Genomic DNA, 24861 nt, shown 5'->3' on the forward strand with positions numbered 1-24861 from the left:
GTTTTATGATGTGTTCTTCACATGTGGATCCAACACAGTTGAGTCACTTTCAAGACCAAATATTTCAACTTTGACTAGAACTAACAAGAAACAAATGAAAACTGCAACTATTATAAAGAAATGCAGATGAGGAGCCATGCTTCTCAATGAGAGGGCCGACACTGCCACCTGGAGGACCATTAGAAAAGTGCAGTACGATTTTTTTTTCTATCACTCTTACACACAAGCATTTGCTTCATATAGAAGTAAATATTAGGGCCAGGAATCGATTAAAAAATTAACTAATTAATCACAAACCTGAAAAAAAATTAATTGCGATTAATTGCTAAAATCTGAAATTTTTTGTTATAGTCTCATTATTTAGTGACCACTTATATGCAAATAATCACAATATGAAATCACACACAAAACTACATTTAGAAAAAAAAAATTACTATTGTCAATCATACAAAAAAAATCTGATTTAAAAAATTAACTAATCGCAAACCTGAAAAAAGTAATTGCAATAATCGCTTAATTTTTGTTATAGTATTTAGTGACCACATTATCTGCAAATATTTACAATATGAAATCACACTTGAAACTCTGCATTTAGAACAAAATTATTTTTAATTACTGTTGTCCATCAAAGACAAAAAAATTAACTAATGGCCAACCTGAGAAAAATTAATTGGGATTAATCGCTATACTTTTTGTTATAGTCTCAGTATTTGATGACCACTTATTATCTGCAAATAATCACATTATAAAATCACACACAATTGAAGGAAAATGTTTTACTGTAATTGTGTTATTTTTCATATTTTTCTGAATATCTTCCTAACTACAAAATTGTCCAGTCAGTTTTTTTATTAAAATTAACCAAAAACTACAATTTCCAGATCAATATCCCTTCACATTAGGTATCATTGAAAAATAAATGTCCTCTGGAGATACCAAAAGGAGTTTATTCAGAAGTATGCAGATGTTGGGAGATTTAGGTTTAGAAATGTCCCTTTCAGAGGACAAATTTGCATAGCTGGTAGTCTGGAGGATGTGGACACATTTTTACTGCCCTGAATCCATTCAAAAGTCTTTAACTGAATGTCTTATCAGGTTGTACATCTCTACACTGCAGACTGCTTCTGTGTAGCTAATCTACCGACTTGATAAAAATAAAAAAAAAGCTGTGAATGCCTTCCATAAGTCAGCAAAACAGGCTGGTGTGAGTGCATCAGTCGCATAAAGGGTTAAAAGCAGAAGGAAAAGTAGGAATGCAGACCTCACCCCCCAATGCTATTAACAAAAAGCTGTTTGAGTCAACACGTGTTTGTGTGAACACCTTGAACGCAAATCCTTTTGACAAAAAACTTATTTTCTATCCAAATAAAAATGAGGTCAGCCTCAGTGTTGGGGGTTAATACAATATAATAAATACTGTCTGTCATAACACATTAATGTATAAAGAGAGTGCTACTGACAACCGTAATCATCAATGACTTCTGTACGTAGATCAAGGGTGTCCAAACATTGTAATACAATGACATACTTTACATTTTGTCACAAAGAAAACAAATACATTTGGTATGAACAACATGAACACATAGATCCATCCTGCCTTGTATCAACAGTTCAGGCAGGTGGTGGTGGTATCATGGTGTGGGGGATATTTTCTTGGACATCTTAGTACAACTTGAGCATGGTTCCAACACCACAGTCTACCTGAGTATTGTAGCTGACCATATCCATCCCTTTATGACCACAGTGTACCGTCTTCTGATGCTACTTCCATGGATAAGGCTCCATGTTATAAAACTGGAATCATCTCAGACTGCTTTCTAGAACATGACATAATGACCTCCACAGTCATCAGATCTCAACCCAATAGAACCTTTGGAAAGTGGTGGAACCTTTGGCATCATGGATGTTCAGCCGACAAATCTGCAGCAACAGTGTGATGCTGTCATGTGAATATGGACCAAACTCTCTGAGGAATGTTTCCTTTTTGAATCTATACCGTCAAGGATTACAGCAGTTCTGAAGAGAAAAGGGGGTCCAACCCGGTACTAATAAGGTATACCTAATAAAGTGGCCGGATATGGAGGAGCAGTGGTTCTACTCAAAGCTCTCTCAGGGTGACGGATCGTCTCACCCTATCTCTAACCCCAGGCTCGCACGGCTAGCGTAACAGCTCAGGTGCGATGCGGGAGCGGTCTAGCTACACCCAATGGCTCATATTAGCTACAGGTTGGCTGCAGCTTCAGCCTCTGCTGCCGACCTCCAAACTCACATATGTTCACACTAATCCCCCCTTTATTTGCAGCGGTTCAGCTGCGTCATCCGGCGAAATTTGACCCAAACAAAACGGATTTGCAGCGATGCAGAGGCCTGACCGCAGACGCGAACACCTGCAGTGGGATTTCCTCTCGCACTTTTAAAGTAACGTAAAGACTGCTGCGCTCGCATCGGAGCTGTAACGCTAGCGGTGTGAGCCCTGGGTAATGGAGCGCCCAGCCACCCTCCTCCTCCTTCACTCTGCAGTGTAGTTTGAGTTCATTAGAAATGTGCCTTTGAGTTGTGAGGGCACTAATGGTAAAGAGAAAGCCTCGCAGGCCGAGCAGGAAAAACATTTATTGAACACTCTAAAACTACATTTTTAAAACTTTAAAATCTTGACTTTATAACATAATTATGAACTAGATATATAGCATTACCTGCGATAATGCTTGTGTGAACGCTGTAAGCTGAATTTGGCTGCTGAAGATGCTAGGGCTAAAAGCTGAAAATGCTGAAATTAATAGATAAAAAACACTGAAGCTGATAGCCAGCAAAAATGTTAGCTAAATGTCAAATTGGTTTAAAAACAAACAAACAAACAAACAAACAAAACAAAAACTTAAATCAGCCAAAACAGGATGTAGTTAATTATATCCGGAGGGCAGGATATAATTACCCGGAGGGCCAGATCCGGCCCCCGGGCCTTGACTTTGAGACGTGGTTTATGCTTTCTCCGACCACCTTACAGCCCCCTACTCCCCCAACCTAACATTACTGATGTAACAATATTTTGGAGCCAGATGCCAACAAAGACATCTTAGTAAAAGTGAACGCAGAGCAAGGAACTGTAGCACCTACGTCACAAATATGATCTTTGGTATAATCTAAATGTTCTTTAAGTATGTCCTCCATCATGAGAAAGTGCTAAATGTTAAAAACACGATTGTAGTGGGTTTTTAAAGACCGCCAGTTTTCGATCACCTGAAGCTGAGCAGCTGCAGCACTGCAGGGACCGCCGCTGTTGACATGCACGCAGACCGGGTCGCTGTGCTGCAGCTGGGCTCACAGGGTGCCGCGCAAACTCCACCCTCGCGCGCCTCGTCAGGGTGGAGTTTGAGCAGCACCACAACTCCTAGCAGACAGGGAGGGGAGCGAAGGAAAAGCAGCGTTTGGCCTCTTCCGTCATAAAAAAAGAGAAAAAAACGGATTTAGCTGTGGAATAAAAAACGAAGAGAAGTTCGACGAGGCGGGACCCACTGCTGGAAGCGCCGCCGTCGACGGGATCGGATTCACGCGCGCAGGTCAGACCTTCAGAGTTTTTTACTAACTTCGAAAAGTTTTCAGCTTGTGGCTAGAAGTCTGTGACGTCACCAGAACGACCAGAAGAACCCGAGCGAAGTGACGTGTTTACCGCTAACGGCTGCGCGCGAGGACACAGTTAGGATTACACGAAGAGGAAACGAGTCTGAAGTTGCACGCGCCACATAGACATTGACACCCCCCTCCTCCCTCCTCCCCAACACACACACGGAGCCGAACCGCCGTGTCAGTGGGGCAAACACCGTTCCGGTGTCCCGTCAGTCAGCCCGCGTGCGCTGGAGATCACACGAACGCCTCGCGGGGTTCTCGTTCCGGACGGGCTCCCACCGGGAGGCCCCGCAGGCCGCTCGCGCCGCTCCTGGGCGTGTTCCTCCGCGCTCTCAACCTGTAGCCCCGGGCTGCACATTCTTCCTGCACGCGGACGAGCCGCCGCGCGGCGACGCTTTCTAGTCATTCACGTTTAGAAGCACACCGCTGCTGGGTCTGAATGTGACGCCACTTTCTATTTCAGTTTAACGGAGCTCAGGAGGAATTCTTGCGGACACAAAAGTGAGATGGGAATGCAGACCAAAATAACCTCCATTTAAAACACGAATCACACTCTTCCGTTTTACACCCTTTATTTATCTCTCAGAAGGTGCCTGAAAACGTTTTTAAAAGTTCACAGAAGAAAGAAAACTCTTCTTTTAGTTAATGATTTTAGGATTTGTTCAAGTTTTAACCCGAAAAACTACTTTACACAGTAAATAAGAACAAATAAAATGTTTATTTCATTCACATTTTGTATAGAGTACATTTAAAAAAGGTTTAAAATAAAAGCAAAATTCTGGACATGAAAAAGTACATGAACCGAAAAGGGACAAACTTGATGGATTCTCCTGTTTCTGCTTATATTTTTATAGGTATGATTTTGTAATAACAAAGTAGTTGCAATATAATGATGCATGTTAACAGGATTCAATTCATATCATTTTTTTCTTTATCATAGTTTATCATAATTTGGTGTCGATGATCCGATTTGATCTGACTTACTGACCTAAAATATATCTAGAACATCTATATCCAAAAGTTCAACCACTGAGACTCAGAGATAAATATCTGGTACTGAACAGAGCTAGGAAAGTTTTCCAGATTCCTTGTATTTCTTCAAGATAATCAAAGGTAAATTAAATATGTATATAAACAAACAAGTAAACAAGAATGAATGTCAAACCCATTCACATTTTAGTTTGATAAAGTTGTTTTGCATGTTAAAATAATACAAACATGATTAGAACATTCTACCACACTGCATGATCACGTATTTGTTGAATTCAAAGTATTTCCAAACATTGGACTGGAACGATGGTTGATCAGTTTTTGCATTTACAGAAATTTATCTCAGGGTTGTCAAAAACAGTGTGGATATGCATTTTTTATTCAAAGGACACAAGTTAAAAGTGGCATAATCCTAATTAAAAGATCACTGGGAACACTTTAATAAAGTGGGACTCATAAAAATAAATTAATGATGAAACCAAATGAAGGTTCATATTGGCATTTTCCTGCACTTAAAGTGTCATTACTGTTGATTATTTGTGTGTGTGAGCTGAAAGCATCATTTTATGTGTTTTAACTTCTCTTAAAAGTCTTTAGATCTATAAGCATGTTTAAAAAGAACACTTCAGACAAAAAGAGGACGTTTTAATGCTTGATCATGACTTTCTCATCTTTACAAGGGTGTTTGTTGTTATGTAATCAGCTGTGCTGGTATTAATTATAATGATTGACCACTAAGGAGAGAAACATTACTTTTTTTCTTGTTTATCAGATGTTCTTCTGGTGGAAATGTGACCCAGCAGGGTCATTTTTCTTGGTCTTTTTTGCACATTTAGAGTAAAGATGTCTAATACAGGATTTTTGCTAATAAAAACACTTTTTATGATAGATCATAGTTGCAGTATTATTTGTCTGCAGCTTCATGGAGATGTTACGCTGTTCTGACTTACCTTTTTCAAGGTTTGAGACAGTTCAGAAGCCTCAGAGTCCGAAAGGAAACAGCATGTCGAAAGGGGCTGTTTTATTTTATTTCAGTGGTCTAGTGGTGGAGTGTCCGTCCTGAGACTGGAAGCTCTTTTGATTGACCTGGCTGCAGGCGAGATTACACCTGACATCATCGGTGGAAATTCTATAATTTACCCTTAAGCTTAACCCTAACCCCCCGAAAAAAAACTCCAATTAATGCTTAAAACAGGAAAAACCTTAACTGTTAGGGTCACCAGTTCAAATAGATATGGGGGAATATCCGGTTCTGGTTCTGACTGTTGATGTCTGCAGCCAGGTCCTGTTGGGGGTTCCCTCCTCCTCAGGGGATGGATCAAATATGGAAAACAAATGATGTGTGAGAGCTGATGGGACTTTTTACTCCTTTTTTTCCTGAACATTGACCCTTTCGCTGTTGCAATGGGACTATTAAAACAATGGGGATGACTTTCACCTGTCAATCAAAACACTTTTCAATTTTGAAGCAATTTACCGTATTTTGTGGAGTATAAGTTGCAGTTTTATTCATAGTTTATCCAGGGGTGCTACTTATTTCTGTGTTGTTTTTTTATTTTTTTAGACATAAATAAGCTCATATATTTATTATTTTGTCCTTTATCGGTTGTTTCCTCTAATAACCACTAGAGGGCGGTGCTTCTGAGTATTTGCTTCTGTCAGCGGCAGAAGAAGAAGTGTCGTTCAAAACAAACATGGAAGAGAATCTGATTGTTTTCCTTTTAAACTTTGACATTTGTCTTATACAGATCAAAAGATTAATATTATTGTATTTATTTATTTATTTTTTAGCTACGCTTATTTGTTCGGAAACGTCAGACTTTTCTCACAAAAGTGTGACTTATACTTCATATATGGTTTTCTTCTTCTTGTGACACACTCCGTAGTAAAGCAAAAAATGCTGATGCCTGATTAAAAAGTATTCAATGCTGCAGTTTTGGTAAAAAAAAAAAAAAAAAGTTCTTAGAAATCCCGTTTGGTTGAAACACAAACAGTTGTTAAAGATTATGGAGAGCAGAAACATGAAGGAATATGTTAGGAATTACTGGAATTCCATCGTCCTCCAGTTGGACAGAAGAGGGGCTGGCCGAGGGAGGATGGAGGAGCTGCCATGAGTCAAAGCGCCTCACTCCCCGTTTCCACAAAAAGAGTCGATGAAGTAACACCTGGGTGGTGCTTGTTCAGAAGAGTCAATGTCACAGATCTCTGCTGCGCGTCGGCTGAAATCCCACATTGCAAACAAGACAGCTTAACACCTTTGCTGTGTGCGCTCCTAAATAGCACTGAGGCGTGACAGAAATAGAAGAGTGACACCAGTGTAGGTGTGCAGAGCACCATGCTTTACATACGTTGAGCACTTTTGTTTGCGTTTAATTGAAGAATTTTTATACACAAGATGCTGAAAACTTTTACTGCTCAAGATGCTGTGCAATCACTCCAGATGGGCTTGATTTCAGGGAAAACTGCAGGGAATCTTTTTCCTGAATTGCATCACTTGAAAGTTTGCTGATATCTGTATTTTACAATTGAAAAGAATCTCACCTCAGAGCAAAAGGTGCAGCAAACCTTCAGGAAACACATGAATATACGCCAACAAACAGCTGGAATCTCATTACAAAAGATCTGGAACAAAATGTTCTGTCACAAATGTCCCATTGTCTTCTGCTGTGTCTACTCAGTTTTACTAAATAATTGATACCTAAAGTCATGAAAAATGGTAAAAATGCCAATTCCAAGTTATTTTCCATTCCTTGTAATGTGGAAGTGAGTTTTTTCAAAGGCTCCACAGTGACTTCTTCTTTAGTTCTGTAGAGATAATCATGGTGGACTATGACACAAATTAAAAGTCATGAAAATAATTATTTTTGGGGCTTATTGTGATGAAAAATGACACGCAATTGTAGAAAGCTAATCTAAAAAACATTTTTAAGTTACAGTTTTATGCCAATAAATAGTCTTCATTGCGTTAAAACTGAGGTGGATGCCTGCAGAAAAAATGTTGGAGACTGTCAGTGCTCTCCTTTAAAGACCCACTCTGATACAAATCATGTTTTTAACATGTTCTTGTATCATTTTTCTGTCAGTGGAGGAAATAAATAAATACAATTTGAATATATTTCTTTATCCAAATTGTTGTGAATCAGGATAAATGTAAAAAATGCTGTTTGAAAAAGAGCTTATTTGCTACATAGAAAATACGCAGATTCTGATGATGCGTCCACTTGCAGACAAATAGATCCATGAACGTCTTTGTTTTCCTGTCTGAGCTGGAATCTGGATCAAAAATGAATGACTGGATAGCTCCAATATTGGTCAACATTTTTGTTGCACCGGTATTGTTAGGTTGGGGGTGTGATGGGCTGTAAGCTAGAGGGAGAGAGTGTAAACTAGGCCAAGATTAGTCGACTAATGGACGACTAATCGACTATTAAAACAGTTGACGACTAATTTAATATTCGATTAGCCGTTACTTTATCTTATTAGGAGTCAGAGTGTAGTAAAGTTGAAATTTATAATCGTATTATGCTAGCTTTTTGGACTATTTTGGCATTTATTAAGGTTTTTTTTTTAGGCTAATTTGGAGTTAAGCTAATTTTCAACTACATGCTAGCTTTTTCGGCTAACTTGGGTTTTTTTAGTTTAAGCTAATGATGGTTAAGATGTGTGCTTTACATCCAGTTTAAGCATTACCCGATTAGTCGACTAATCGGAAAGAAAAACTAATCGGTGATTAGTCGACTATTAAAATAATCGTTTGTGGCAGCATTAGTGTAAACAGAGAGCTCTCAGTTATGGGTGACGGGAAGTGGAGGCAGGGACACCCACAACACAGAGGTGAATCTGCAGGAACTATGTTCTAAAAAACATTCAAGGTTTTTGATTTTGGCTAAAACCGACATAATCATAATTTAAAACAAACACTAAGAATGCTTTGAAAATAGATCAAAATCTGATCGGAGTGTGATTTTAAAGTGCAGTTACTTGTGGTATTATATAAGCCACATTCCATCTTGATTCTGATTCTTGGTAACCAAATGGTGATGCTCGTCAACAAGCCACGTAGACTAAATCAACACGCCAACTTTAATAGACTTGTGTACCAATAATTTATTGAGAGACATTTCTGTTAAGTTACTAATGCATTTTTCACTTCAAAAATCATGGTTATCAAAGTCATGTGTTATTTTTAAGGTGTTTGTCATCACTTGAGTTAGGAAAACCTGCTTTTCATTCCAGACTCCTGCTCAGAATGAAGTGCAGCGTTTGGGCTCAGCCATATTTGGCCATAATGGCACATGGTCCTGCTGCTGCGCACAGATGCCTTCAGACGTCTGGATAGTTCCGTCACAGCTGGGGCGGGAAATGTGTTATGATGTAATTCTATGAGGGTGTTGCGTCCTACTCAACACAAGAACCCCCTATGTTACTCATTTTTCACTTATTAGGATTTTACACTACAGCTAAATTAGTCTTGATTCAATTTTGTTGATTAGAATAAAAAAAATTGAATGATAACTTTTAAAAACAAAACTTTGATCCTTTTTTTGCTCCATTAACTAACCCTTTAAAATTCATTGTATCGAAGAATTGACAGAAAATTTAATGATTTTGAAACCTATTAATGAAATCCACAAAAATAAAATTTAAGGAAATGAACAATATCATTTTATTAGACATAGGAAGTATCTTTTATACTTTGGGTAATTTGGTTAATTTTTGCTTACAAAAATGTCCGTTTAAGATGTTAAAATATTGACATAAGTGATAAGGAAAAAGCGCCTTATTCACCCACTGTCTCTTCAATGATCCACACATTTTTTACATGGTGTAACTGAGTTATAAATAATAAATTATCAACAAATGTTACATTTTTTTTAATTATAGCAAATACAAAAAACGAATAACAACATATTAAATTTCTTAACCTAAAGTTTAAAAATGATCAAATCGTTTTTGAGATTTCATGGAAGGAGTCATTTTGAAATAAGCAGGAAAAGCCCTTCTACTGCCTCTAGTGGACTGATGATGAACTACATGGAGCGCTGTATAGAATTGTTTTTTAAGGAGAGTTTGGATCATACTACTGAGATAGGGACCTCTAAATGGTTATGTAGGGTTAAGAAGTTGCATCTGAAGTAAAATATCTTTTTTTCTTTTTTCCTTTTTTGACGTCCTAAATAACAAAAACAAAATCATAAAATTAGTTTAACTGTGGAAAAAATGAGATCACAACAATTCTTGAAATAGCAAAAAAAAATTTTTACATTTTTTTACACATATTGTCAACATATTTCACCTTATGTGTGACTTCTAAATGTAATTTGATTTCATGTTAAATTAGTAAAATTTATACAAACAAATTCATTTTTTTATGAAGGTTCTCACAATTCATGTAATAAGCTCCACCATCTATATATAGTTTTTTGAGCTGTTATTTTTTCTTCTGTTTATTTTTGAGCTTTTAATAATTAAAAAAAAAGCCTTTGGTAAAATATTTTACTGCTTTGAGTTTATTCTCTTTACATACCTGATTGTGTGAAGTGTTTTTTTTATGTGAAACTTTGAGTTTCATTTTTGGTTTGTCTGGTAGAAAGGCATTGCAGTTTGATGCGTTCAGCGAGGAGGAAGTTTCCCATGACCTTTGCCCTGATATCACCCACAAGTGAACGGATCTCTGCATCTGCTCGTCTTAATGGCGGTTCCATACGCTGCTGCCGGGCTGGTCCCTTTGGTTGTGGCTGCACAGCAGTGCAGATGCAGAGTCGGCGCGGCTGCAGGAGGCCACAAACTTTCACAGGATGGATGTGTGAAGCAAACAGCCTCATGCTTTTGTGCATGTCTGCAGAGTTCTGTGAACAGAAGGCTAGACTAGCAGTTTTTTAACTCCCGGAGGCTGCAGGACTTTGTTTGACCTATGCATTAGCATTAAATATGTTTACTTTTTTATGAATCATATAAGACACACGTCAAAGTCAAGGCCCTGGGGCCGGTTCTGGCCCTCCGGCTAATTATATCCGGCCCTCCAGACCATTTTAATTTATTGTTATAATATTGATAAAACATATTTTATGGAGAGTAAAATATTGAAAGTTATATCAGTTGATTTATTCTGAAATAATGTCCCTGCCTTGTTATTATTTATAATAATGTTAAAAAGTTACGGTTTTAAAGTTTTCACTTTTTGGACTATTTTGGCATTTACTATTTCTAACTTTTAGGCCATTTTGGAGTTTAGCTACTATTTCAACTGCATGCTAGCTGTTTTGTCTAGTTTAGGCTTTTCTTTTTCAGTTTTAAAGATATTTTGAAGTTTAGCTATTTTTTCAGCTACATGCTAGCTGTTTTGGCTAACCTAAGTTTTTTAAGGCTAATTTAGCATTTAGCTAATATTTTAGCTGATGATCAGCTTCAGCATTTTCCGCTATTTACCTCAGCGTTTTCAGCTATCAGCTTCAGGGTTTTTAGCATCTTCTGTGGCCAGATTCAATTTGAATGAGGAGAAAGAGAGAAGATTCACTGAACTCTGTTGTCTAACTTCCATCCACTCAAATCCTGTAATTATTATAATTTATTGTGTTTATTAACACTTTCATCTTTCAATGCATTTATCGTTTGGTTGTGGATGTGAGTGAAACCCTCTCACTGTTATGTGTACAACTGCGTACGTAAAAAATGAATTTTAGCTCCAATTGACCTCATTTAAATCGGTGGAGGGACACAGTCGGTCCAGGGTGAAGAAACTTTTTCTGTTCAAGGAAGTAGTTGGTCTCAGGTTTCTTCTGATTGGTCCAAATAACTATGAGACTGAAAACAAACTTCTCCTTTAGTGCTGGTTCTCCTTTGATTGGTTTACGGTCAGAGGTTGGACATTCTGGCTTCTCAGAGATACAGCATGGCTGGGGAAAAGTGAAATCTGTGAGTAGATGAAAAAGCTTGAAATAGGATATCATTTTTGCATAAAATTGCCTGTAGAGGACAGTAAAAAATAAAAACCTTCTTAGAAAATATAAGTGAAAGAACTGTTAGAATACTTAAAGTGCTGCTGACATTTCTGTGTTCATTTAGGATCTTTTGATCATTTAGGATCTTTTGTTTCACCTGGAAACAGGGAAACGCTGAATAACCACAACTACCATAATTCATCACTTTGGCAAGACATTTTTACTAGAACAAAAGCTGAATCTGTGGTTGTTTAGGGATTCTATGTGGTTGTAAACAGGCTGCATACTCTCTCTTCTGCATAAATGATGGTTTATTAAATCATCTTTGTTGTTAAGTTTAATATGTGACCCTTAAATGTGTGCAAGCTAATATCCCACTCCAATCATCTTTTGATCTATTGTAAAAGTGTTACCAGTGATCTTTTAATTATAAACATTAAATTTTTAGCCAAAATAAAAATGTGTCATTTTCTAGGACATAATTTCTGCAGAGTGGCAGGAGTTCATTAGAAATTCACCTCTGAGTTGTGAGCGGGATTACTGATGCGACATAAACCCCACCCCCACTTCCCGACACCTATAACACATTCACAAGCTCTCCAGCTAGCTTACAGCCCCTCGCAACCCCAACCTAACGTTAGCAGAGCTGCAAAAACGGCGAGCGATACTGGACGTACACGGGTCTAGTTGTCTTCAAGTGGATGCATCAGAATGGAGCGCTTTGCGGATTCTACATCACAACTTTTGTCTGCTCCACAACAATTTGATAAAAAAATACTTAAAAATGCTTTTTTTAGCTTCATTTTGTTTGAAAATGTTACAAGAACACGTTAAAAACACCCAAGTGGTCTTTAAGGCTGACTGTTACGGTACCTTAGAACTGCCTTCATAGCAAAAAAAAAAAAAGTAACAGCAAACAAACAGTGAGTGGGGTAAAATATTATCCAGTCTATGGATCACCGCGCTAGCCGAAGCTAACAACAAACCGGCATCCTCCGATTTACCTTCAAACCTGGAGCTACGTTGTCTAACCAAATAACAGACGGTTTAAGTGGTTAAATTGACCACAAACATCTTCACTTGCTTTCTTGATCGTTTTCCAATTCATACTGCTCTTCTTTTCCTCCAAAACCAGACCACGTCTGGTGTGTCCGTCTGCAAAAACATTCCCCGATAATCTGTTGTAGCTTTCTTGTTTGCATTACTTTTTTATTGTTGCTGAGCTCACTTCTTTGTTTGCAGATTTAATTTTTTTTTCTTTTAACTTTTTTCCCTGCGATGGCGGTTCTTGGTAGATTGTCGAACTAGGAGGTACTAAGGACCATTTTTTAGTCCTTGGTTTGACCTGAATGTGAACAGAAGTGTAACGTCTGACCCTGAGGGAGTCAGATGTCTGAGCTTTTAATTCATGTCTGATGAGTCCTTCATAGTTTGGGCCCCTTTGCTCTGATCTGGCTACAGTTCTACTGAGTTTTTTTGCAATTGCGATTATGTCACTTTTTTCAACAGAAGGCATTTCAATAAGTGACTAAGAGTGAAATAACCACACGGTTTTTACAAAGCTGTGGTTGCATTAAGCTTTTACAACAGCTAAAAAGTGAACAAGAGCCTTTTCTCCTAAAAAAGTATTTAAAGAACTGTTTGATTTAGATAAAGAAATCAAAAACTCATCTGGAAACTGCAGAGAACATCTGCAGAGCGGTCAGTTCTGGACAACATGAGATACAGGTTCTGATGTGTGGATGAGCTGGTTGGGTGTGTGGTTTGATGACTGCGGGCGCCATCATTACTCCGGAAGTTTGGAGTTGATGGACAGGAAGTCAAGTCAGCGCTGGGAGGTGGTCCAACTCCAGCTTCTGCTCCCTTCTGGTCCCCCTTTATGAGTGGTTCTGCTCGGGTTCAGGCGCATTTCGGCACCCTCTTCCTCATTCCTGAGCAGCTGCAGTAATTACTGTTGTGACTCGGCACTTCCTCTGGGCGGACTGAGAAACACAACAGTGTCAGAAGTTTGCACACTGGGTTTGGAAATGAGAGTTGACATGAAGTGAACAGGAAGTTGGGTCAAACCGCTGTCCCTCCAACCCCTACCAGCTATAATGTGGCATCATTAATGAGGACAGATTTGATAAAAGAAAGCTTTGTGTTGAGCATCAGAGGCGTGACTGAGCCTGCTGCTTTGGTTGAGCTCCCGCTCTGCTCAGCGCAGACACGACTCCTTGCTCCTGGCTTAATCATAGCGGGAGCACGCTCACGTCTCAAATGCCCTTTTATGGAAGCGAAGGGCTTTGAAAAAACAGGAAATAGGTATCAGGACATGTGATCTCATGAGAACCCTGTCATTTTAGAGAAGTGGAAGATCCGAGTTTGTCTGGAGGAGAAGCTGTGACGCTTGGGCCAACTTCTGCTTGAAGAAAATGCTCAAACTTGAAGAGAATACAAACAGGATTGAGCAGACAGCAGCAAACACGATGTGCAACAGCTTGATGTTGTGGAGGAAACATGGGTGGATGGACCCAGTTTCTCTGTATGGCAGACTTTATAGACATGTGTGAAGCATTACTGGGTTTCTAGAACCTTCAGATGCCTTCATGTGGTTTATTCATTCAAATGTTGTCATTTTTTATTACTCACATTCGTTTGTGTGTGAACAGAGTCAAACTAGCTCTAAAGACTTTATCCTTGACTGCATATAAAAACTGGACTGAGTGACCCCCATACACACACACCTCTTGTTCAAACAGGAAGTACTCACTGGCTCCAAGATGCCAAAAATATTTTTTTTCATGTCATGAAATAAAAGGAAAAAAAAGGAATATAGTTTATTGCATGTGTTTTGATCCTGTATTCATTAAGGTAACACACATTAGTAAGAATAAAAAGTAAACAAGGTTTGTCTTTGAAACCTTTAACAGCAAGGCCTCACTGACCATTTTTAACGGTTGTTTCACCCAAAACCGCTGGCAAAGAAAGTGCTAACAGCGTCACCCGGAGGCCTCAGAGTTTTGGAGCACCATAGAGAGGGTAAGAGGTTTTAACTTCCGTAAACACTCTGCGGTTTCTGCAGCCACTAATTGGAGGACCAAAAGATAACCTTTGGCAGGCCAAATCTGGCCCCCGAGCCCCACTTTGGGCACCCATGATCTAGATCAGGACTGTCAAACTCCATCACACAAGGGGCCTAAATTCAAAACACACCTTAGATCGAAAGGGTAAACATTTATTGAACTCTCTAAAACTACATTTTTTTTTTATTTTAAATACATACATTTTCAACATAATCTTGAACTAGATACATAGCATTACCTACAGTAATGCTAATATGAATGCTGTAAGCTGAATTTGGCTGCTGAAGATGCTAGTGCTGATAGCTGAAGATGCTGAAATTGATAGCTAAAAATGCTGAAGCTGATATCCAGCTAAAATATTAGCTAAATGCCAAATTAGTCTAAAAAACGGAAAAAAAAAAAAACGTAGGTTAGCCAAAACAGCTAGCATGTAGCTGAAAAAAATAGCTAAACTTTAAAGTATCCCAATAAACTGAAAAATGCCTTAATTAGCCAAAACAGATAACGTGTAAATATTAGCATAACTCAAAACAGCCTAAAAATACTTAAAAAGAAAAGCCTAAATTAGCCAAAAACAGCTAGCATGTAGCTGCACTTCAAAATAGCTTAAAAAACTAAAAAAACGCATGTAGCTGAAATATTAGCTAAACACCAAAATAGCCTAATAAATATTAGTAAATATCAAAATAGTAAAAAAAAAACTAGCAGAATGTCAATTTTTAAAATTTTAAAACTTTAACTTTTTAACATAAATATTGATAATAAAAAGGCAGGAATATTAGAATAATAATAAATCATTATAATAATAAAAATTATAAATCATCTTAAACCTTAAATAACTTTCAATATTTTACTCTCTCTAAAAATATATTTTGTCAAAATTAAAAGTTTGAAATAAGGGCCTTGACTTTGACACGTGTGATCTAGATATTCAGTCTATTATCATTGTGTATATTGTTATTATGATTTGCTTTTCCCGATGAAATGTCCGTCCTTTTTTTTTAATAAAATGCAGCTTATAGTGCAAAAACATTTTTTTTATTATAAGTTATTCAAGTTTGACCAATCAGATTCCTCCCCAAATCTCTTATACAATCAATGGACTCTCCTCTTCCTTCTTAAAAAGCCTTAACGGCTGTATCAAAGCTGGACATTGGATGTGGTCATGTGATCCGTTGGTTTGCACTGAGCTGGTGTAAAGCCAGCTGTGGTGTAGCGGATATGACGGCCGTGAACTGCGGCCTTCCTGACAGGAGGCGGGACAAACGAGCCTGACAGCTGTTGTTACACAGCTGAGGCTTTGTTATCGACCTGCCAGTTAAAAATCTGCCCGCTTTAGTGAATTTTATGTTAAATATAACACTAAAGCTAATTTCTATCTACAGATAGCCTAAAATTCAAACACTGAGGTGAAGATTTTATGTATGCTTTAATTTTTTATTGAAGCTAGAAGGATCTGATTTGAGTTGGTACTATATATTTTTTGGTTTACTGTTATATTAGTTCCATTTACGTTTTTCAACAAATCTGGAAGCTGAAGAGTTTCCAATTTAATTGAGTTTTGGATGAAAAAAATAAAAACTTGTGATTTGAAATGAAATCAGTTCAGCATTCTGGTGTCTAATTAAAATACCTTTTTACACTTCAAATTAAGCATTTCAACTTAGCTGCTCACATTTTTCTGAGATGGACTGACTCAAGAGTAACCTAGAATTACCCCAGCGGTGTATTTCTACACTAAATTAGCCTCTGAAGGGTTTCTGTGCAGCAGATGAAAGGACGTGTCCTTGTTTGTATCCTCTCCGCTCTCCTCTGAGTGGTGCTTTTCTGCACACGTGTTGACCGTTCATTTATGATGTTCTCCTGGCACAGCACGGTCTCTACTCATCTAACCATTTTCTTCATCTAAGCGCCAGAATGACTTAATAAAATCGTCAGTTAGCTGAATTAGAAGCATTGGAAAAGTCCTTGGAAATGATTAAATGTTGAGTTTTTGGTGCCTCTGATGTGCCTCCTGTGTGTTTGATGAGCTTGAACATGTTTTAGTTCTCTTTAAAAACTTCAAAGTGATCATTTCTTACTGTATTTTAGCAGTACCTACATGTTGTTTTCTAGTTTTCAGCTCATTTTTTCTAAACTTCAACTTGTTTTAACATAAAACTGTGTCTACAAAAGCTCAAGAGCATGAGTGTTGTTAGAGGACATCACTGTAATTCCTTTTTTTTTCATTTTCTTCAACCAGGACGTCTTTGAGGCAGACTTGCTCCTCTGACGGAAGAGGAGGCTGACAGGAGAACACCACTTCCCATCAGGTACCTGCCTCTCTTCAAGATGAAGAAGGACCATCTTGTCTTTATGATAGACACTGGGTTGATTTGACCAAAACCTCAATTCTTCAGTTTTTTGAGAAAAGGAGTCTTTTACGTGAAATGTTCACAGATATATCATGAATGAACCACATTAAAACCAACAAAGAAGTACTGTTCAAATAAGCTTTAGTTGGTTTTGGGTTTTTTTGCTTTGATTTCAGAGTTTTTATGCGTTGGTTTGTTGTTTTTTTGCATTTATTTAACATTTTTTTGTCAGTGTTTGCCTTTTTGCTGTTTTTAGACAAAGCACCTTTCGATTGTCATCTTTAAAATATGCTATAAAAACATAAATTATTTACTTTCTAAGTTTCTATTTCAGTTTTGGTGGTTACACGTCTGGACATTTGGCAGGAATTCTTTTTATAAACCAGACTGACAAAGAAATGACAGTAAAACCCTGAAAGAGGAAACAAAAAAAAGTTAAAAAGTCTTAAAAAAGCCAAAGACAGAAAACTGTTGCTGACGGGCAACAAAATCTTCTTCATAATGGTGGACCAAAGGAAGAACAACCTCATGCAATCCCATGAGCCTCTGTAAGACTGATTTCTAACAAGAAAATACTTTTGAAATTTTCAAAATAAAAGACATTTTAGCTGCAGATAATGGGCGTATTAAACCGTTTTTCATCATCAAGTTACAAACCTTATAAAAATATCTAAAGATCATGAATTGAATTTATGAATTGTATTTTATAAAATCCAGGGTTGTGACAGGAAGGGGATCCGATGTAAAACTGCCAAACCAAAAGTGTGGATCAGTGAAAGCTGAATCACTGTGTATCAAAGTCAAGGCCCGGGTAAGGGTTATTCTATCAGGCCCTCCAGATCATGTTATTGTTATTAGTGGCCCAATGTTTTTAGACAGTGTTGGTATTTACTAGGACTTTTGGGGCTATTTTGGAGTTTAGCTAATATTTCAGCTACATGCTAGCTGTTTTTGCTAATTTAGGGTTTTTGTAGTTTTTTAGGCTTTTTTTTTAATATTTTAGCTATATGCTAGCTATTTTTTGCTAATTTAGGCTTTTTTGTGTTTTGGAATTAGGCTAATATTTCAGGTACATGCTAGCTGTTTTTGCTAATTTAGGGTTTTTTGTAGTTTTTAGGCTTTTTTGGAATATTTTAGCTACATGCTAGCTATTTTTTGCTAATTTAGGCTTTTTTGTGTTTTGGAGTTAGGCTAATATTTCAGCTACATGCTAGCTTTTTTTTTGCTAATTTAGGCTCTTTTTGTAGTTTTTAGGCTGTTTTGAAACTAGGCTAATATTTCAGATACATGCTAGCTATTTTTTGCTAATTTGGGGTTTTTCCTGTTTTTTTGTTTTTTTGGAATTAAGCTAATATTTCAGCTACATGCTAGCTATTTTTTCCAATTTAGGTCTATTTTTTGTTTTTTTTAGGCTGTTTTGGAGTTAGGCTAATATTTCATCTGCATGCTTGCTGCACTTAAAAAAAACTAATAAGATTTACTTAAGAAAATCCTCGTAACAATTTGCACTAACAATTATTGATTAAATTTTACTGCATTTATGAATATAAACTTAACTTCTTTACTAAAAAATTCTATGTATTTGCATAATATTTGAATTATTATGTAAATATTATGAGGAATAATTAAGTATATATTACTGATGCAAAAAGTTAGTTTTTTCAGTGTGTGTTGGCTAATTTAGGCTTTTTTCAGTTTTCGGCCTGCAACCTAAGGTGTGTTTTTGATTTTGGTCCCTTCTGCGATTGAGTTTGACACACCGGCCTTAAAGGAAAAGGCGAAAGGTGGACAGCATTATAGGTGTTATGTACTTCTTTCATTAGTGCGAGTTTCATAGCTCTTTTTTAGGTCTGAGTGCAGATTGGAGGTTCTCAGCTGTAATGAGCCTTCTGTGATCAAAGAAACATCTTGTGATTTCAACATCATTAGAGTTTGACTAAATCTGGAATAAACTAGTCTCTGTAAGACGATTAACTAAGTGTGTACTCAATGTTAGTGTGCAGAGTGCACCTCAACGTAACAACATTTTCTCATTTTAGTTTTATTTTTAACCCATTTGAAGCAAGAAAAAAACTGTAATTTACAAAAAAAACATTTGTAGGATAAAAATAAGCAAATATTGTCACCACGATTCTTTTCAGCAAACATAGCTGTACACTTTCTTTACTGCATACATACAGTTAGTTTCGAGTGAGGGTCTTTCCTGGTTATTGGAGAACTTTGATGCATGAGGTGGAGCATAGAAATCACCTTTAAAAATTATAACTTTTCCTGCATCAATACCAAAAATTGGCATCTTCTAAAAGTTGTGTAGGTTTGGTGTTAGTTTTAGTTCAAAAAGTCCAACTAGTTTATCTTCACAACACCAGTCTATACCACCACACCCACACCTCGATTTTGATGGCATCTCACACGGTGGAGCTCTAAAATTATTTAATGAACCAACCATGATCCACGCCAGCAGCTTTACAAGATTCCTCCCAAATGTTTGGGAGTTAACTTGGAACAAAAACTTGATGATCACACCCTCACATCTGTAAATTTTTTTTAAATATTAGAGTCTATTTGGTCTTAAATAATAAATAAAAGTTACCTAATATTTATGCACAATGTATGAAGAAACTTGAACTTCTTAAGACAAACCTGTGGTGACTGAATGCAGGTTCACCACAATAATACTTCTTTTTTATTCACTTTCTCTTGAAAGAAAACATTAGTGCTCAGAAATACAAAGTGTAAAATACTACAAACAATAGGAGCAACAACACAAGATCTACTCCCCAGTCTTTCAAAACAAATTAAATCATATTTAGATTTTCTGTTTGTTCTCCGAAGATAAGGAACGCTTTGCCACTAAATATTAAACGGGCGTCTTCCTTGTCCATTTTTAAAACTAGACTTAAGACTCATTTTTATAGCAAAGCTTTTACTCACAAATGAGATTTTGCTTTGTTTTTACATTCAAGTTAATAAAAACCTTAATAAATGCCAAAATAGTCCAAAAAGCTAGCATAATGCATTAGAACTTTCAACTTTTCTTCACTCCAACTCCATATAATATAAAGTAAAGACTAATCGACTAATAAATTACTCGTCAACTATTTTAATAGTCGATTAGTTGTTGATTAGTCGACTCATCGTGGCAGCCCTAGGCAGCAGTCCTGCCCTCAATTCAAAGGTGAGTTGAACTCCCAGCACTCTGCAGAAAATATGTTCTAGAAAAACAACACCGATTTTTGATTTTGCCTAAAAACAAGCAAAAAATATGTTCTTAGTGGATCTTTAAGACCATTTTCACTGAACAGTCTTTATAAATTCTGTTTAAATTACGTATTATTTAACGTATCTTAAACTGTTGTCTTTTTAAAATATAGAGCCCAATTAGACACTTCAAATCACAACTTTATCAAAATAATCTAGTCTGCTGAGCTAGCCTGACTCTCACCCGGACGAGGGTGTCTGTGATTCTGCTGATGCTCTGAGGAGAGTCCTGGATCTCAGTACTAAGCTGTGTGTTTCCACGCACAACATCCGTGATGTGTTCACATGCAACAACCAAAATAAAAGTCAGACATGGAAACGGCCTTTGGGATAGTAACAATAGGATCACGTAACTGTTGTATAAACATAGAAAAGTTTAGTTCCTATAATAGTAACATTAAATTACAGCTCATAATTGAAACACATTAAAGTCCTACTCCAATATTTTTTCATCTATTGTAAAATTCTTTAATTATGATTATCCAAAATTAAAAATCTGTTGTTTTCTATGACATAGTTTCTGCAGAGCAGCAGTTAGAAATTCACCTCTGACTTGTTGGCAGGACTGTTGATGCACAGCAACCCCGCCCCCTTTCTCTCCCCATTGCTGAGAACTCGGAGCATATCTTCTATGTCACAAATACAAACTCTTTCAAACTGAATTTTTTATCCTGATTTACAACGATCTGAATAAAGAAATACTTAGAAATGCAATTTTTAAAAAGAATTTTCTTCAAGTATGGCCTCCATCATCAGAAAAGTCCCACAAGAACCTTTTTTAAAACACCATTTGAAATGAAAATTACATTCAAATATTTCTATGCTTCTTTGATTAAACTTATTGATTCTATGTTGATGTCAATGCAGCTTAAACAGATGAAGTGACTATCTCCACTAGATCTATAAAGGATTGATAATCTATAGTTGTAGTGATCTATTCTGTTTTTAGTTTTCTGACTGATTTGCAGAAACTGGACTCAGTCAGATGAATATCGGAGCGTTCGCACTCATCCAGATGTCGTCCTCCAGAAACTGTGTCCTCACTTCAAAGTGTCCTCTTCTGCTTTTGTGCAGGTGTGAGTCGGGCGGAGGTGCAGAGCAGCAATCATGGTAGCCCTGTCGTTAAAGATCGGTGTGGGAAATGTAGTGAAGACCATGCAGTTCGAGCCCTCCACCATGGTCTACGACGCCTGTCGCATCATCAGGGAGAGGGTTCCTGAGGCCCAGAGCGGACAGCGTGAGTGTCCTCTGTGCATGTGCACCTCACACAAATGCGCATGATCAAAGAAACAGTTGCATTAAAATTGAGATATTCCCCTAAAATATCCAGGTAACAATCATGTTTCAAATGTGTTTTTTTGTTGTTTTACTAAAAGAAACTTATATTTTTAAATTAACAATAATGCAGTGTCAGCAGTCAGAGTTCTGTCTCCCCCTCTGGTCACTGGCGGGAGTACTAAACACACTACATCTCCCAGCAGCCCTAGCGCACACTCCCCAGATGCCACTCAACAAATATTGTTTGTTGTTTGTTTGTTATTGATTGACCTGCCTGTCTGACTCCGATTTAGCTGTGCTTAGTTCCTGTCTGGACTAATAAACTTGCAGAAATACAGTTAAAAGAATAAATTATTTATACAGTGTTATACAGTGTTATTACATTAAAAAATAACTCATGATGAAATTCATGAAGTAGGATTGTTTTAAGGATGTAAAGTTCCGCATTTTATCCACTCTTCTCAGACAAACATTTTCACACTTTTCTCTCCTATTTAAACTCTCAATCTTTAAAGCTTTGCAGGAAAATAAATCAAGTGTTATAGATTTAAACAAAAGATCTGCTAATGATGGAAGACTTTGACAAACCGAACACAGAGGAGAGTGAATGTGCTGTAAAAAAAAAAGTAAAATTGCACTGGAAAAAAAATCAGTGAAACACTGAAATCGCAGAAGGTGAAATTAAATATACACCAAAAAAAAGAAACATTGGATTTATTTTTAAAAAATTTGCAATTTGTTTAATTTAAAATGATTCGTTTTTGTCAAATTAAAATTTTGAGTTGATGGTTTACTCAACTCAACATTTTAATTTGATAAAAAATAATATTTTGAAATGTAATAAATTAAAGAATTTTTGTGAACTGATCCAACTTTTCACTTTTCAGTGTAGCTAGGAAAGCTTTTTATTACTGTCTGCTGGATGAAGTAATTTAAAGTACCGGTACTTTAAAACTACTATCATAATTCAATCTGCACTCTGGGTTTAAAAGACAAACAAATGTGTTCTTAAAGTCTCACTCCAACTATATTTCATTTTAAACTCATTCCCAGTGGTCTTTTCCCCAAAAACAGAAAAAATGCTAAATTATGCAAAACGGCTAACATGGAGCTGAAACATTAGCTAAACTGCAAAATATCCTAAAAAACTGAAAAATCCTAAATTAGCCAAAATAGCTAGCATTTAGCTGAAATATTAGCCAAACTCCAAATTAGCCTAAAAAACAAAAAAAGTTTAAATTAGCCAAAAATAGCTAGCATGTAGCAGAACTATGAACTAAACTCCAAAGTAGCCTAAAAAACCTTAGAAAATGCAAAAATAGCCCAAAAAGCTAGCATAATACCATTATAACTTTCATCTGCACTACACTTTGACTCCATATAATATACAGTAACGACTAATCGAGTATTAAATTAGTCGTCGACTATTTTAATAGCAGATAAGTCGCCGATTAGTCGACTAATTGTGGCAGTCCTAGACTGGGTCTTTAACCAGTGACCTAAACCAGTCTGATGTTTCGGTTTCCTACAAGATTTCAAACAGTGATTATAATTTCATACTTTTATATACGGAAAGTTAATTGAAAGTAGTTGTAGTTCATTAAAATAATGAGATTAAGACAAGTATTTTCAACTCTTACCGCTTGAAAGTGAACATGCTGAAGTATTGGACCTTTAGTAGATGTATTGAAGCTATAGTAGGTAGTTCATGGCCTCCATTCTTCTGCCTCTAACTTCTTCTCTCTGTTTCCTATCCTGCTGTCAGAAATCTTTCTTTAGGTTTTTTTTTTTCATTTTTAGGTGTGGTTTGTTTCTGAGAAGACTGAGTTTTATTTCTTCTGTCACTTTCTGACCTCCTTTTCCTCAGAGAGTGAATGCTCTGTAGATTAAGGAGTGGTTAAAGCCTCACCTGAACCCACCTTGTTGTAATGCCTCACTTATTCTGGCATCTCATTTCATGTAATCTGTTGCTCAATTCCAGTTCTTGGTGCTCAGTTGGAGTGAGGGCCTAGAAACTGTCTGTGTGGAGTTGGTGCTATCAAACAGTAGATTTTTATCCCCATTGTGCTTCCTAGAATTTGATTTCAGAATTGCTGAATACGTCATTTTGGTTTGCTCCTGGCTCTATATGTCCTGACTTTTACCGGCTGCTGTTTCAACACAAAAAGTATGCTTTACCTGTTCCAGCACGCTCCCCGTTTCATATGTGAAGCACAAACGCACAACTCTTTGTCTTAGTTTGTGGGAACCATTCGTTTATCATTGTTAAAATAAACACATTCTCTCATTTATTTTTTTGTTTCAAACTAGAGTTTTCAGCAGTAGATGCAAACAAAAATAATACGTTTCTGAACTTTGAAGTACTTTGCAGTCGCCCTCAACAAATATTTCTACCTGAGAGACAGTTCTGTGTCAAACCTGCAAAAATCTTGATTTAATGGCTGAATGTTTGTGTGTTTAGCTGCACAGTAACTCTCAGGGTTTCTGCTTCTTCTTGTAGCCAATGACTATGGACTGTTTCTGTCTGATGAAGACCCAAAGAAAGGCATCTGGTTGGAAGCAGGAAAGGCTCTGGACTACTACATGTTAAGGAACGGGGTATGTCGCACTCAAATGCATTCAGACTGGCTCCAAGTGACCCCAAACATTGTCACGGTGCGCCCTGTGAATCACTTCAACATCAGTAAGGACTGCCAGAATTATAAGGAGATTATAAGGTGCACTGTCATTTTTTGAAATAAATTAAGCATTTTTTTAAGCTTCATAGTGCAGAAGGATGCTGCAGGAGAATCATTCAAAGAATACATGTTTCTTCAAATAAGATTTGTCACAAATGTAAATCCACATCCCGAAGGCACCAGTCAGGAAAAGGGGCTAACACATCCTGGGAAAAAGGAAAAAAAAAACAACTAAACGCTGCTTTAGATGACTTCAAGTGATTACAAGTCTGGTCACAGCAGCACTCACCAGGATGTGGTTAAAGAACAGGGCTGACTGTGAATCACTAGGACCCAACCAAAACAGTGCATCTGATATGTGTACCCCTCACAGTTGGATTTATTATATTTTATTTATATCTTTGAAACTTAAAATTCCTTTAAACATACATTTACCAATATAGCAGATTTAACTAAACAAACTGTTTACATACAGCTAGTTCATAATTACGTTAAAAGTTACGGTTTTAAGTATTTTATATGTAGTTTTAGTGTGTATGATAAATGTTTATCCTCTTGTTTTGGATTTTGCCCCCCTTTAGACAGTGCATATTTATGCATGCTGCTTCAGGGCTGAGCAATAGTGGAGACATTAGAAACTGGTTCAAATGCCGGCTGGGTCTTTTCTGTG

The 24861-nt window shown here is 36.9% G+C and overlaps 1 protein-coding gene across 2 annotated transcripts in view; it reads left to right on the plus strand.

The window, feature by feature from the left end:
- The first annotated feature begins 3255 nt into the window (after positions 1-3255).
- tln1 (talin 1) overlaps positions 3256-24861 on the plus strand; it is a 77378-nt gene continuing 55772 nt past the window's right edge. For both annotated transcript variants that reach the window (XM_024299011.2, XM_036214428.1), the window contains exons 1-4: positions 3256-3557; positions 16863-16932; positions 21310-21472; positions 24014-24111. In XM_024299011.2, the coding sequence (XP_024154779.1) occupies positions 21343-21472; positions 24014-24111 (228 nt within the window). In that variant the 5' untranslated portion in view covers positions 3256-3557; positions 16863-16932; positions 21310-21342. The remainder of the gene's footprint in view (positions 3558-16862; positions 16933-21309; positions 21473-24013; positions 24112-24861) is intronic.

Source organism: Oryzias melastigma, linkage group LG12 (assembly GCF_002922805.2).
Source record: "Oryzias melastigma strain HK-1 linkage group LG12, ASM292280v2, whole genome shotgun sequence".
In the NCBI taxonomy this organism is placed as follows: Eukaryota; Metazoa; Chordata; class Actinopteri; order Beloniformes; family Adrianichthyidae; genus Oryzias; species Oryzias melastigma.